This window comes from Austrofundulus limnaeus, unplaced genomic scaffold, assembly GCF_001266775.1.
Source record: "Austrofundulus limnaeus strain Quisiro unplaced genomic scaffold, Austrofundulus_limnaeus-1.0 Scaffold156, whole genome shotgun sequence".
Classification (NCBI taxonomy): Eukaryota; Metazoa; Chordata; class Actinopteri; order Cyprinodontiformes; family Rivulidae; genus Austrofundulus; species Austrofundulus limnaeus.
Genome location: NW_013952558.1, coordinates 891068 through 906162, shown reverse-complemented (window position 1 = coordinate 906162; position 15095 = coordinate 891068). Strand labels below are relative to the sequence as shown.

General features: G+C 38.7%; 1 protein-coding gene across 1 annotated transcript in view; it reads right to left on the bottom strand.

Annotated features, from left to right (window-relative positions):
* The window catches only part of LOC106523433 (rho GTPase-activating protein 26), a 92341-nt gene that overhangs the window by 3995 nt on the left and 73251 nt on the right, over positions 1-15095 (bottom strand). The window contains exons 18-23 of the mRNA XM_014016847.1: positions 12377-12536; positions 10507-10651; positions 10129-10321; positions 5473-5508; positions 5274-5384; positions 1178-1269 (exon numbers count right to left, since the gene is read on the bottom strand). Of these exons, the coding sequence (XP_013872301.1) occupies positions 1178-1269; positions 5274-5384; positions 5473-5508; positions 10129-10321; positions 10507-10651; positions 12377-12536 (737 nt within the window). The remainder of the gene's footprint in view (positions 1-1177; positions 1270-5273; positions 5385-5472; positions 5509-10128; positions 10322-10506; positions 10652-12376; positions 12537-15095) is intronic.

Here is a 15095-nt window from a genome sequence, read left to right as displayed (position 1 = left end):
ATGTAAAAATAAATAAATAAATTAAAAAAATTAAAATAAATGTCCTGTCTCCTTTTCAATTCAATTTTTTTTCAATTCAAAAAATGTATTCATTTCATTAAAAAATAACAATATACAATAAAAAAACAATAAAATTACACACATCAAATATCTAAATAAAATGAAAACAAAACATAATTTACAAAACAATACAAATACCGGCCTTTTTATTGAAGTTATCAGAACATTTAAGGTAGAGCTAGGTAAATAACTTTTTAATAACATGCTGCTGCTTGTAAATAAATTAGTAAATGCTAACTAACTACTTTTTTTTATTTTGCAGGACATAGAGGCAACAAAATTCTTAAACGAACAAACTGCAGACTATTATTTATTAATTAATTACAAAAAAAACCCTTTCTCTAGCTCCACCTTAAATGGTCTGATAATAGGATGAATAAACACATTTGACTTTATAACTAGTCCACCAGGCAATAAATAAACTAGCTAACTAGTTTGACATTTCTTTACCAGGTGTCTGCTGATGGTTTGTAAATCTTTTAGCACATGAAGCATTTCTCCAAGAGGTCCGTGGTGAGGAACTACAAGTCAGTGTACTTCCGGTTTGAGAAAAATAAAAAAGATGGACTGTTTATTATGTTTTTGGAGGATTAAAAAAAAAAAAAAACGAATGTCCGAAAAGTATGCCGACCCAAAAGCTTTATAATTATGGAACATTTGCTTCTCATCCAGAGGTTAAACTGAAACTAACATCATTATKTCCCACATTAATGATTACGCTGCATTCTGATGCTACAAGACACAAAGTGCTCACGCCTGCTGAACCTGATAAGCATGTTTACATTTGCATTGTTTACTTTGTGACTAAGATGCAGAGGAGGAGTGAAAGAGGAGCTAAAGGAGGAGCAGATAAGAGATGTTGCAGAGACTTCACTGTCCTTGTCTGGGTGTGCCGAACAATTGATGAATCATTTAGCACCTTAATTGTCCAAATAATTGGTGTACTTTTTTGTTTAGGTCCATTTAAAAAAAAAAAAAAATTAACACTTTTTTTAAACCACAACCGAGAACTCTTGCACCATGGCTGCCTCTGTGTTTTGACAACAAAATGCTTCTCCACGCCAACACACATCCGGGCCTCCTCCCTTCCTACTGGCAGAAGCAGAGACTGACTCACCGTTGTCAAAGACGGTCCCAGCGAGGAAGGACAGCTCCGAGTTGTGCTCAGCCTTGCAGGCGTACAGCGCCCGGGCCTTCCTGCCTGTGATGCTGGAAGCAACCAGAGAGGAAAGGGTGAAACAGTAAATCTGCATGTTGAGAAACGAAAGCAGCTCGCCGGTGGAAATATTTCGACACTCAAAACTCACACAAACCACTAACGAGCAGTTACTTTTTAACCACTCAACTTTGASTTAAGCTGAAAAATCTGTGATACTTTTAAGCTGTTCGGGGTTTAAATTGTTACTTTTTTCTTTAACTGAACAAAATGATTATTTAAATGGAGCAACACGAGTTTGCCGTGTACTCAAGTCTAGAAGGCATATCAGCTAACACTGTCATCTTATTTATTTATGTACTTAACAAAGTGGGCTTTAGAAGGATCAAAAGAAGTCTGATGACCGTCACCAGACACTTGAATCTTAAAATGCAAAGCGCTGAAATGTGACAGACAGMGTACGTCTGCCAAGGTTCAGCTGCAGAGTAACTGCAGCCAATCAGGTGTAGTTGTTTTTCTAAAGATTTAAAACACTGCTGTCTGGCCTGTGTATAAATAGTTTAGGTCACATCTGAACCTACAGTGATTTACTGAGGGGGCAATTTGACTTTTATATTCTCTCCTTTCATGTGAAGGTTCAGGGGCCACAGCTGGGACAGAGAACCAGTTAAGGTGGGTCGGACAACTAGTAAGCATGCCCCTCTGAACAACTGCCTAGGGAGGTTGTGCAACTGGGAGAATCCTCCAGGGAAGACCCAGGACACACTGGAGAGGCTGAGGGTACCTTCACACTGCAGGCCTTAATGCTCATTTTCAAACTCAGATCTTTTTTGTTTGAATGTTCACATTATGTTTTAAAAGCAACTTCTAGCGTGAACTCTCCACGCATGCAGACAATGACACGACATCACATTCAGAACTGTTTACAGAAGTAGCTAAATATAGATGCTACCTGTTAGCATGCCGATTCTGAAGCTGTTGTGCAATCAGAACCGATTAAATAATTATCTGACCTGCTTTAGTTCACTGTTTATRTCTGAACCTGCCTCTGGCTGGCCGCTCCACTGCAGCATTTTATCTTTGGACCGAAGTGATGTGCTGAAACTAAAGCATCGATCCAGTAACTTTAGTATTGATACGGCTCAAGACMGACGTTACTATCATGTATTTATGTGGATTCTCAGTCATCCAGGACATGGAATATTAAAAGAAAAAAGAAGAAACAACTGGACTTCTGTTCTGTAGCTGAAGACGTGTGGAGTTACAAGATTTAAACTGCACAAGGTTGATATAAATGTTCTAAATACAGTCATATGAAAAAGTTTGGGCAGCCTTGTTAATTTTCCTGATTTACCTTTATAAATCATTGAGTCTTTGAATAAAAAATATCAGTTAAATATATCATATAGGGGACAAACACAGTGATATTTGAGAAGTGTAATGAAGTTTATATGATTTACAGAAAATGTGCAATAATTGGTTAAACAAAATTAGGCAGGTGCATAAATTTGGGCACCATTAAAAAAAAACCTTAACTCAATATTTAGTAGATCCTCCTTTCACAGAAATATTCTCTAAACRCTTCCTATAGCTCCTAATGAGAGTCTGGATTGTGGCTGAAGGTRTTTTAGACCATTCTTCTTTACMAAAYATCTCTAGTTCATTCAGGTTTGATGGTTTTCTGAGCATGGACAGCTCTCTATAAGTGACRCCACAGATTTTCAATAATATTCAGGTCTGGGGACTGAGATGRCCATTCCAGAACRTTGTACTTGTTCCTCTGCATGAATGMCTTAGTAGATTYTGAGCAGTGTTTAGGGTCGTTGTCTTGTTGGAAGATGCAGCCCCGACTTCAGCAGCTTCAGCTTTGTTACTGATTCCTGGACATTGGTCTCCAGAATCTGCTGATATTGGTTGGAATCCATGTGTCCCTCAACTTTAACAAGATTCCCAGTCCCTGTACTGGCCACACAGCCCCACAGCATGATGGAACCACCCCCCACATGTTACTGTAGGTAGCAGGTGTTTTTCTTGGAGTGCTGTATTCTTTTCCCTCCCTGCATAACGGCCCTTGTTSTGCMCAAATAACTCTATTTTAGTTTCATCAGTCCACAGCACCTTATTCCAAAATGAAGCTGGCTTGTCCAAATGTGCTTTAGCATAYCTCAAGCAGCTCTGTTTGTGATGTGGGCGGAGAAAAGTCTTCCTCTGCATCACTCTCCCATACAGCATCTCCTTGTGTAAAGTGTGCTGAATAGTTGAACGATGTACAGTGACTCCATCAGCAGCAAGATGATGTTGTAGGTCTTTGGTGCTGGTCTGTGGGTTGACTGACTGTTCTCAACATCCTTTGCTTCTGTTTATTGGAGATTTGTCTTGGTCTGTCACTTGGAGCCTACACTTGAACTGTGCCTGTGCTCTTCCATTTTCTCACAGCGTTTGTCACAGTGGAGACTGAAAGCTGAAATCTCTGAGATAACTTTCTGTATACTTCCCCTAAACCATGATGGTGAACAATCTTTGTTTTCAGCTCATTTGAAAGTTRTTTTSAGACTCCCATGCTGYSACTCTTCARAGAAGATGCAAAGAGGAKAAAAACTTACAATTGCCTMCCTTAAATACCCTTTCTCATAAYTGGAGTCACCTGTGTTTGGARGTCAAGGGTCACTGAACTTACCAAACCAAATTTGAGTTCCAATAATTAGKTCTAAAGGTTTTGAAATCAACAAAATGAAAACAGTGCCCAAATTTATGCACCTGCCTAATTTTATTTAACCAGTTATTTCACACTTTCTGTAAATCATATCAACTTCATTTCACTTCTCAAATATCACTGTTTGTCCCCTATATTGGCTCATTCAACTAAAAGTCAGATGTAATATGACACGAGCCTTCAGACAGGCTGCTTTGAAAAACATCAGATATGTTTCTGATTTGATACCACTTACTGAAAAGGCCTGGGTTGCATTTGAAAAATATCGGATTTGTCACATTCAGACTGTCATGGAAAACATCCATTATGTGTCACATTTGCCTGCAGTGTAAACGTAGCCTCTCAGCTGGCCTGGGAACACCTTGGAGTCCTCCCAGAAAAGCGGGAAAAGGTGACCCAACTTTTGAACAAGCAGAAGATGAGAAGTCRTCCCATCATCCATTAAGACTTTGGGGTAAAACAATGTAGCTTAAAAAAGTCCGCAGCAGAAAAATGGCAACTGTGGATATATTCTCACAAAAAAGGAACTTCTTGACCGACTTCAACACAGGCTTCCTTCAGTTTAAGGCAAGTTAAATTTAAGACATTTTAAGATTTTTTAATGCCAAGTGAAATTAAATTTAAGACTAATTTCATAATAAACACAAATGACAAAAAATAAAAAGTGTGGCAGAAACTCATAAACCAAAGTATTTTCAGTTGAAGTATTAAAATACTGCTAATAACCAATTGTTTTTATCCATATCTACCTATAGCAGAAACATTCTTAGCAGTCAGTTTTAAACTTAATTTAATTTCTRGAAAWCCTCTAATGACCCAAAATTTGGAGTTTTAGGACCCACAGTGGGGTTTTAACCCCAATTTGCTGTAGATGAAACCCTAAAGTGCCGGTGACATCATTTTTTTGTAAGAAAAGTGAATGCATTTTTGGAAAGACAACATGAACATATTATAAAACTAATTTCATGTTGCTCAGATGAACAATTGTTGAGATATTTGCATTTGAAATAACAGGAAGTGATGTCAAAGGATGTGAATGTTAAAAAAACTATTATTTTAATAATTGAAATAGATTACAGTCATCCTACTTACAATGTGTTACCATTTTTAAGACGTCTGAAAGATTGATTTAAGACATTTTAAGGCTAATAAGGCCTTATTTTTGGATTGATGAATTCAATGCCTTTTAAGACTTTTTAAGGAWCTGCAGGAACCCTGCAACAGCTGCAGAAACAGAGCTCACTGCAGACATCTTCCATTATTTTTATTCCTGTCTTCCTTCACAACCACTATCTCTGAGACACCGTTGTCTTCAGAATGTTGCAAAGAACAATGCGGACCAACCTGCCAGGAGACGAGTCGCTGGAAGCGGAAGAGATCGGCTGCGGACTGGAAGGGGCTGAAAACATGGGCCAGGAGGGGGAACGAGGCGACGTGGGGCTGGGAGACGTGGCGCTGATGCACACGAGACAAAACAACACACTGAATTTACACTGAAGCCTTCTGGGCATGTACGTGTGACTTTAGGACATGTTGGTCTTACCTGGCAGGTATGCTGCCACGAGGTTTTGGGTTCAGTCTGAAAAAGAAAGAGACATAAAAAAACAAAAATAAATCATGATTCACCAAACAAACTTACTTAATTTGATAATCTGAAACTATAAAGCAGTAAATAAGCCACAGGAGAATTTCAGCTGCTGCACATTAAAGTTAAAGGTTCTGGTAGAAACCAACTGCTGAACTTTCAGGCATATATAATGACACACAATCAATAAGGCTAACTCTGACAGCATTAGGAACTGACTGGTTCTGCCATACACACACTGTACAACAGCTGCTGAGGCTTCAGAGATTGTCTCTACAGTAATCTCATTTCCAAACGGTCTGTCACCATGGTGCTGCCAAATATAATTTATTCCTCCATCTGAGGAAGCTGTGTGTCTTCATCACTCCGTTTGTCATTCAGTGCATCTAATCTGCTGCTGCTGCTTATTGGTCAACTGCAGCTGCTGAACAGCGAGACCAGGTGTAGTATTGTGCTGCGAGGTCGTTTATTCTGACAAATCTGTTTTAGTATTTGACTTTTACCTGACTATCTAACAGCCATTAATTAAAGCAGAGCAACAAGAGCAAAACCACTGCTTTCACATTAACAGTGACGACTGCAGCCAGCCTTTGTACATCAAGCGTGACTAACAAAAGGTTTTTAAGCCTCTGCATTTCCACAATAAATTTATGGAAATGCAGAAGCTTAAAAATCTTCACTGATATGTCTAACAAACTGCTTGCATTTTCTTCCACAAAACTTAAAACAGCAAATTTCACTTTACACATCATCTAGTTGGATTAGCACTGCCATCTCTGTCCTGCACCTGTAAAACCAAACATGAGCTCAATCTGTCTAAATAAAAATCTGTTTTGTCTGGGGCGGAAAGCTCTTAGATGACAATGTTCCCAAATCAGACCAAGTTTTTAACTTGTAATGAAAAAAAAAAGAGTCAAGGTTAATAAGATTTAGGAGTAAAATGAGGGGCCAGACAGAACAATTTGGCAGCAGAATCTTGACCAATTGGTGGATATGAGAAAGACTCATAAACCTATTATTTTGTCATTTATTGCCATGGTGCAGAGACAGCAATGCATCAACTGGGGACTAATTAATGAGATAAAAATCAGTAAAATACTCTTGGTTTCTGGTTGTTTCTCTCAGATTATGTTCCAAGCCAGAAATACAAGTGTCCACACCTACGAACACGTCTGCAGAAGAATAGCCCGATTTATTACTCGTCGTTTTAAAGGGATCCCCAATTAGTTGTAACAGACTTTATTTAATAAACATATATTTTAATTATAAAATAAAGACTGTAAAAATACTGTAGGGTGTTTAGTTTTTATAATTTTTAAACTAAAAGTTTAAAAATATATTTAACATAGACAAAGCCATTTTATTTACATGCAAAGCATTGTGGGTAAATGATGACGTGGGTAGGTCATCGGTGCGAGGCTGCTAGCAATACAGCCACCATGAAGGTTAGTCTTGGAAAATATCTGATAATTAGTTCTTTTAAATGAAACCAGAGAGCGTTGACAGAGAGAACACAGAAATGACTCAGCCTGGAACTGAAAATATGGATGGAGGACCTCAGTTTAGCTTGTTTGTCGCACTAGCACCAAGCTAATACCTATAAGGTAAAATAGCATCAGTGCTAGCACAAAGGCTAAAAAGCTAAACTGAGGTCCTCCATCCATATTTTCAGTTCCAGGCTGAGTCATTTCTACCTTCTCCTCTCTGTCAACGCTCTCTGGTTTCATTTAAAAGAGTCGATCATCAGATATTGTCCAAGATTAACCTTCAGGGTGGATATAGCTCRCTAGCCGCCTCGCACCAATGACCTACCCACGTCATCATTTACCCAGAATGCTTTGCGTGTAAATAAAATGGCTCTGTCCATGTTAAAATATATTTTTAAAAATGTACAAAACTAAACATCCTACAGTATTTTTGCAGTCTTTATTTTACAGTTAAAATTTATGTTTATCAAATAAAGTCTAATGTTACAACTAATCGGGGATCCCTTTAAATTGAGTACAGGCAGAAAAATCAGAGAGTAAAAGCCCTTTGATTTGCATAAAACATCTTTGAAAAGATTCATGCTGGAAGATMTGCACTCAGAGACACAAAAAAGCTCCACTGACTAATGGTGGCTGGCCGTGGCGCTTGCAGTGGCAGCTGCTCTGCCTGCCACATCTGTCGATCCGTTCTGTGACCACTCTGTTCAGATAGTGGTAAGTCATTTCATGTCCATAAGCCAGGAGTGGCTTGTGTCATTCCCAGAGGCTCGGCTTGTCTTCTGAGCACCATGACTACATTTGAGTCGAGAGGAGGAAACAATGTACAGAAATGGTTGTTGAAGTATTCTGTGCTTCACTTGGTATYCGATGAGCAACAGTGATAAAAGGGGGGATAATTCGAATTTTCCAATTCTCAACTACAGCTATGTAACTATGTTACCTTCAGTTATGAAAATGCTGTTTATATCAAAAACAAATCTTGACACTAAACCTTGAAATTGGCCCATGCATCTTTAAGAATCTCCCGCCATTTCAGACACTTCCACTTCAGCACGTCTTCACAACAATGCTTCGGGGGAGGGGTACTCTGCRGGAGCTCGGCTGCAGACTGAGCTCCAGAGAGGAGCTTTGGGTAAATAGGCAGAGCTTTGGGTATATAGGCGGAGCTTTGTGGCAGCAAGCGTTCAGTCGGCTTCACGTGGCTACCACAGGAGATTGAAGGATTTCTCAAACATGCATGAATGAGCTAATGCTACACTCTGGGTGTGTTTATGAAGAGGGAATGACWTTTTTTTCCTGCTTGGCCTTCAGAGGAGTCGGACACTTTTTGCTCTCTCTCCCGAACCTGTCCCTCTTTTTCTGCTTTACAGCTTTTTCAAGACGTTCTTCTACCTATCATCTGAAAACAAAAGGAATTATGGATTTGGTCAACTGGTCTCTGAATGCAATCAACACTATTTTTTTCCACATTGAGATTGGAACATGGGGAATGTAGTTGTCCCAGTGGAATGGTTGCAGCTGGTCGGGTCAGTGGTTCTTGTGGCTGGAACCTGATCTGTTTGGCACCGCTTTCCATTGAAGACGTGGAAGATGTGTACATATTTGGATTTGTGCTGATCGGCGGATGCGGATTTCTGGCTTATCAGAAAATGAAAGCGATCCTGACAGCGATCCGGGCCTGTGAGAAGCTGTCATGAACTATGGATGAAATCTCCCGTACTGGTAATGYACAGAAACTGATGTTGGGGGAAATAAGTCGCAAACTGGATATGATTCTGATGAGAATCRCAGCTCAGCAGTGTGCCCATGAGATGTAGGATTACACCTGGGTGAAGTTTCAGACGGAAAGAGGTGAGAAGGTGATGAATTCAGAACACTGGCATTTTTTTCCCGCCATTTCAGAGATGCAGTTAAGACTGTAAAGTGGCAAGAAATTCGAGGCTGCTTGTCCCAAAACAATTGTGTTTATCTTTCGGATCCCAGTAGCTGTTGTCTTTGGATGGTCAGCAGTTATCAAAACTTCCTGGGATGGATATGTCAACAAAGACTTGATTCTCCCACTCCCTATCCCCGTATCATCCATGTGGATCAGTCTAAAGGMTGTGGTRATGGAGAAAGGGGAACTCTGAACTCTGGGACTGAGCTTGGGAGGAGAAGATCTGGTCTCTGGACTCTGGCGGGTCCTGGTCTTGGACTGGTTCCAGCACAGAGTATTAACCTAAAACGTCACCAGCTTCACTGAATCCTGCCCCCGTATCATGTGTTTGATCCCCAGCCCTCTCCCCTCCTCAGCTGTCTGCTCATGCGAGTGGCTTTTTGTGCATATGATTCTGTTTATGAGTAAATATAGGATCAGAGCAACTTTTTAAACTCATCTATTCCATTGTGTGTTTTGTTTTCCAAGCTGCAAAAGGTAGCGCGACTGTGTTGCGCAAGACCTGTGCATCTGTTCCCCCATGTCTGTTACGGTATGTGTGTCTTTCTTAGATCAGGTATTCTTAACTGCAATTTTGTTCTGCATTGCATCTTTGATGTTGTGTGTGAATGACAATAAAGCTGATTCTGATTACAAAAAGATGCAAAGCTCAAAAAGTCCATTTTGCATAATATCCCCTGCCACCCCCCACCTTTAAGGCATGCATGATCATAAACATTTAAAGACTTTTAAGAACTATTTTACCGCTCTGTTGCTCCACCTGTATTGTACAAAACACAGAAATGTAACTGAGGAATTTTCATCYTTTCATTTGTCTGTAAGTCCAAAAGAATAAAAAATAATTCTCCACATTGTGGGAATGAGTCTTTAAGCGAACACCCTGCCAAGATCATAAGCTTTTCACCATGTCTATCTTTACCTCAGCAGCCCTTTTGAGATTCACACTTCACCAACTCCAGCCACAGCTCTGAAAATATACTTTCTCTGTCCCCAAAGTGTACTGTGAACATTTTGTTGGATGGCTAAGTAGCTGGAAGTCACTCAACCAATAACTGTAACTCTAAAATAAACTCATCCAAAGCTTAAACACATAAAACCTATAGAGGTTTGACCACATGCTGTTCTTTTTTTTTTTTTTTTTTTAAAGTATGAAAACAAACAAAACAAAAAAACAAACAAACAAAAACTCACAGTGAGCTGGGTCGAATTTGCCGGCCGTCCTGCTCTCCTTCATTGCTGGTTAAGCTGTGTCTCGGGGTTTGACTGTGGCTGCAGCTGCTGCTGCCGCTGCTGCTGCTGCTGCTGCTGCTGTTACAGTTAGCAGAAGAAACCGGGTGCTGCAGGTCAGCAGCTGTGGCGTTGCCAACACTGTTCCTCTTTTCACCTGGAAAAACAAAGAAGGGTTTATAAACGTGCTGGTGGTAGGATTAGACAAATGTGTTAATCTGAACAGCTTAAAAGCAAACTTGTTTATGTGAAATTCCTGTTTAATTCTTCCTTAAACAGAAAATAAGAACTATATAAATGTCAGAATGGTTAATAAAAATGTGTTTACTGCTCAGGGCTCACCTTTCTGGGAATGTGTTGGTGTGTGGAAGAGTGTGAGAGGCCTCTCGCTGCAAGACGGTGCTTTGTTTTCAGTGCTTTTCCTCCTAGACTGCTCAGGCTGCATGTTGGTTGAACCGCCTGCAGAATTAGGCACGTCCCCGAATATCTGCATAAAGAATAAACTGGTTTAAGTACAGGCAAACTTTTATTTTATTTTTTTAATCTATGTACAACTGGTTACCAGGGGTGCCAGCGGGGGGTGGCATGGCCCCCCTGAGAATAAACTGACCACCCTAGTGGCCCCCAAAGTTTTATCCTGTTGAATAACCAGGTTTTTCCTTTTACAATTCCCCTACCTTATAGGAATAGAACTTCCATAAATATAAAAACAAACACAGATTTTTTTTTTTACAATTAGGAGTTAAAAACATTTATTTATATTTTATTTAAAAAAAAATAAATTAAAATTAAAATGTAGCTTCTCTGAATAACGACAACCAGACCAGTCTAAAACCAATGGGCCTCATGCAAGAACATGTTCGTATTCTTATCCTAAATTTCTCTTACTTTTGTTCGTACAAAGGGTTCGTACCAACATGTCACGTCAGATTCAACAAACTCTACTATCTTCAGGAAAAGTGTGTAAATGAGCTGCGTAAATTACACCTGTTCTATCCAGCTGCTCGTGCACGCGAGAGGAGATTAGCATAATTACCACCCCAAAAACACCATATAAGGCTATGTTTCCTGTCTAAGATACAAGGAAGTGTTCATTCATGAAAATGRCAGTGAAAACTAAAAAGAAGAACTTTACGAGTTCAGAGATTGAAGTCCGTCTGTCAGAGATCCAGAAAATAAAATCTGTCATTTTTAGCAGGTCAGCTGTGGAATAAAAAGAGCTGCTAAAAGTATAAACAACTGTGTTAAATCATTTTCATTTATTCAGAAGCCACACCGTCGCGCACCGTATGCCCCCCGTATGACATTTTTAAATACAATGATAATAATTTTTGAAGGGAACTGTCCCCATCAAATTTAAAATTAAATTAATTTAACCCCCCACATTTACCATAAAACATTAGTTCATCCAGTGCTGTTTCTCTTGCTTAACAAATAAATTTATTTCATTTTACCTATTGAATACTCACATTGTGTTTCCCTTTAATAGGTAAAAATCTGTTTAACAACCTGTTAAAATACACCAGAATTCAGGAAATGGCATTTACTTCTTCAAAAATTTTCTGGGGGAGAACCCCCAGACCCCCTGCCAGTGGGTCCCCTCAACATTACAAATACTTACTCTTGCTTTTTGTCTCTGAATATCATAAAATCAGTGATATTATCTGTGAAATTACAAATTGAACATATGTTGGAAACTTCCGTAGCTTTATATTGCCATAGTTTTCAAGTTGGTATTTTTACAAACACATCACAATAATAATAATAATTTCTGTTATAGATATTAGTTTTGGTGTGCCACCCCTGGTTTTTCTGTGGCCCCCCCATGGCCCACCCTGAAAAAAATTTCTGCAGGCGCCACTGCAGGTTACCCCCTTACTGAGGAGGAAGTCTAAAAGATGAAGAGTGACACTAGTGCATGTTCTGTTTGTGCGTCATCCTCCTACATGTGTAAACCTGTATGTGTTTTGTTGAAAACGTGTCATTCTGTCCATGCCTAATTGTTTGCTACTTTCATTGACTGAACACACTATGTGCCAGGGTCTCATACAAACAACATGTGTAGGCAGCTCAGTCTGCCAATAAGCTGCTTTCATTCCAAGGGAAAAACATCTTCAGTGCATGTTGTGTGCACGTTTGGTTGTGAATGATTCGGGTTTTTTATTTTTATTTTATTTATTTATTTTTTTGCACATTCAAACACTTCTCTCACCTTCTCATGGTGCTCTATGAGGATCTCCACAACAATGTTCTGGAACTTGATGTCCATGATGGCTGCGACTGTCTCTTCCTGTGGGCGGAGCAGAGTCGGACCAAAGACCACGCCCAGATTGGCCACGGTCATCAGGTTTTGCTGGTGGTGGCTGGCGACGCTACGGAGGGAGCGAGAGAGGGGCGCCATATTTAATCCAAAAACCTAATCCTATTAATAAATACAAGATAAGCTCACCAGTATTTGTCAGCTAAATATTGTTAAAGATTATGAATATTAATTTGCTTTACTGCTATTATGACTTCATGTTTGCCTTTAATAAGGTGTTGCTGTCGAAGAATGTCCAAAATGGCAGCAAACAGCCAAAAAATAAAAATTTAAAATCTACACAAGCATAAACAAGTCATACTTAGTAGTTTGATAATAAACATATCAAAAGGGTGATTTTGTACAACAAATCCTAAAGTCCTTACTAAACACAAAACAGAGCTTGAAGCAAATAGAGAGACTACTGGAACCAGTTCATTGTGGTTTAAAGCTGCTTATGTTCTTATTGCTGGGCATAATTATTAAGCACAAACTTAAGGATCTGAATCTAATTCAAAACAAGACTATTTGTTTTTATTGCACAGATGAATGTGATAAAAGTAACAATAAAAAATAGATATGAAATGCCTTACACTGATGTCACAATAATTATAAATAAATAAAAAAACACTGAGGAGTACAGCAAGTAAAGTAAACCTCATTTGAATTCATGTGATGGTTACTTCGAGCACCTACAGAACCACCGTGTCTTTTAATCTAATCAGTTCATCTTTGAGTCAATGTTTGGGTCGAATTCAAAGAAATTCCCTCAAGGGCCGTAAAAGATATTAAACTCGCAAAGAGCGGAACAAACAGATGGACTGGTGTACGAAGAAAATGCCCCCCGGCCACAGCTGTCGTCATGCACCGAGTCATAAAGATCTACTGTATTTCAATAACCTGACAAGGACCTTGGAGGAAAGGCTGAAAGGGCAGAGTGAACAAGGAGCATCACCAGGTCAGATAAATACAGAACATCATGGAGAGGAGGGGTGTGAGTGAACAACCAGTACAGTAAAACAATGTGTTTTTCTGTTTATATTAAGCATTTGTTTTTGTGACATATTTAATTTAAAGAYGATGAATCCTTGAATGCAAGTTTTTATCAAATTACAAGAAATGTTGGAGCTATATTTCAAGGTTTGACCACTCTTATGCAATACGACAAAATGTAAAGCTCAAGAGAACAACTCTCAGCTACAACCACTTCAAATTATAGCTCATTATCTGTWCAACTGACTGGATTATAGCCATTTTTGTGTTGGTTAATGATGATTAGATATGGCAATCATTTTGATTTGGACTAAGTCCAAAAGTTAATCATTTGTAAAAGGACATCCAGTGTTCATTTTCTGAAAGTTTCATTAACATCTCTCCAGTGGTTCATGACAGATTTTGCTAACAACTCCAACAGTTGATGCTGAAGTTTTAAACAAAAATGTTGCATAATTAGTAGCACTTTAAGTATGTGTTGTGAATGACTCTCAGCTACTACCACACTAAATTTTAAACAAATATTTTTAAAAATGACTGAATTATAACCATTTTTGTGTTTTTAAATGTTAGTTGACGGTGGTGACCAACTTGAATTTGGTTGGCTCCAGAAGTTAATCGATTCCAGATGGGGATTTAATGTTTATATCGTGAAAGTTTTATTAACATCCATCAAGTAGTTCATGAGAGATTTTGCTAACAGACAAACAAAGTAGTTTAAATTACATTCTGAAAGATACAAAGGATGTTAATAATAACTTTGACTTGACCTTTGTTACAGTACACCTCCTCCTGCTTCAACACTGCCTCCAGGTTACAAACTGCTGCACTCATTTGTCCCCACATTATTTTGTTCCCCACCGTCTCATCCTTAGCACTGACGCATCAAACCAACAGACCTCATCTGATCAGATAGAAGAGAACAGAGAGCTGAGATGTGCTGAGATCCAGCCATCTCATCTATAAGCTGGAGATGACGACGGCCATCGATAAGTGTACAACACTAAACCCCATGTAAATAAGCTCGCCTTCAAAGGGCCTGCATGCACTCACCCACACGCAGCATAAACTCGCCTGATGGCCCATTAATCACACACTGTATCGTGCTGCTGCTGCTGGAGAAGAAAAGCCTGATAAAGCCACAGGGCTTAGACGCAGCTTTAGCCTGAATACACAATGTCRGTTGGATATAGTTTGGAGGAATAATCACACATAAGCTAATGTTGTCATATCCTGTTTTTGTACTTTGGTCTCAAGCTTGTTTTGCATTCAGCATAGCTATTAATGTAAGAAGCAGCCTAACAGGATACACCATATTAAAGCTCACGTACACTGTCAAAACACYTTCAAAGGATTACACATTATATTAAAGTAGGATAGAAATATGAAAAGAAGGTTAGAAATTCATGTGTTCTTATTTCCAGAAATCTAACAGCATTAGTAATAATAATTGTGTTGAAGTATTTGTCCTTCTGGCCTAAATATGTGACTAAACTGAAAAAAAGTATTTTTGGGTGTAGTAACATTTATTTAATTATTATTTTAAATTTTACAAAAAATATCAAAACTTCTAAACTACTAGAATTTGCTAAATAAACAATACACATTATTTTATATATCAATATTACTGTACAAAAAA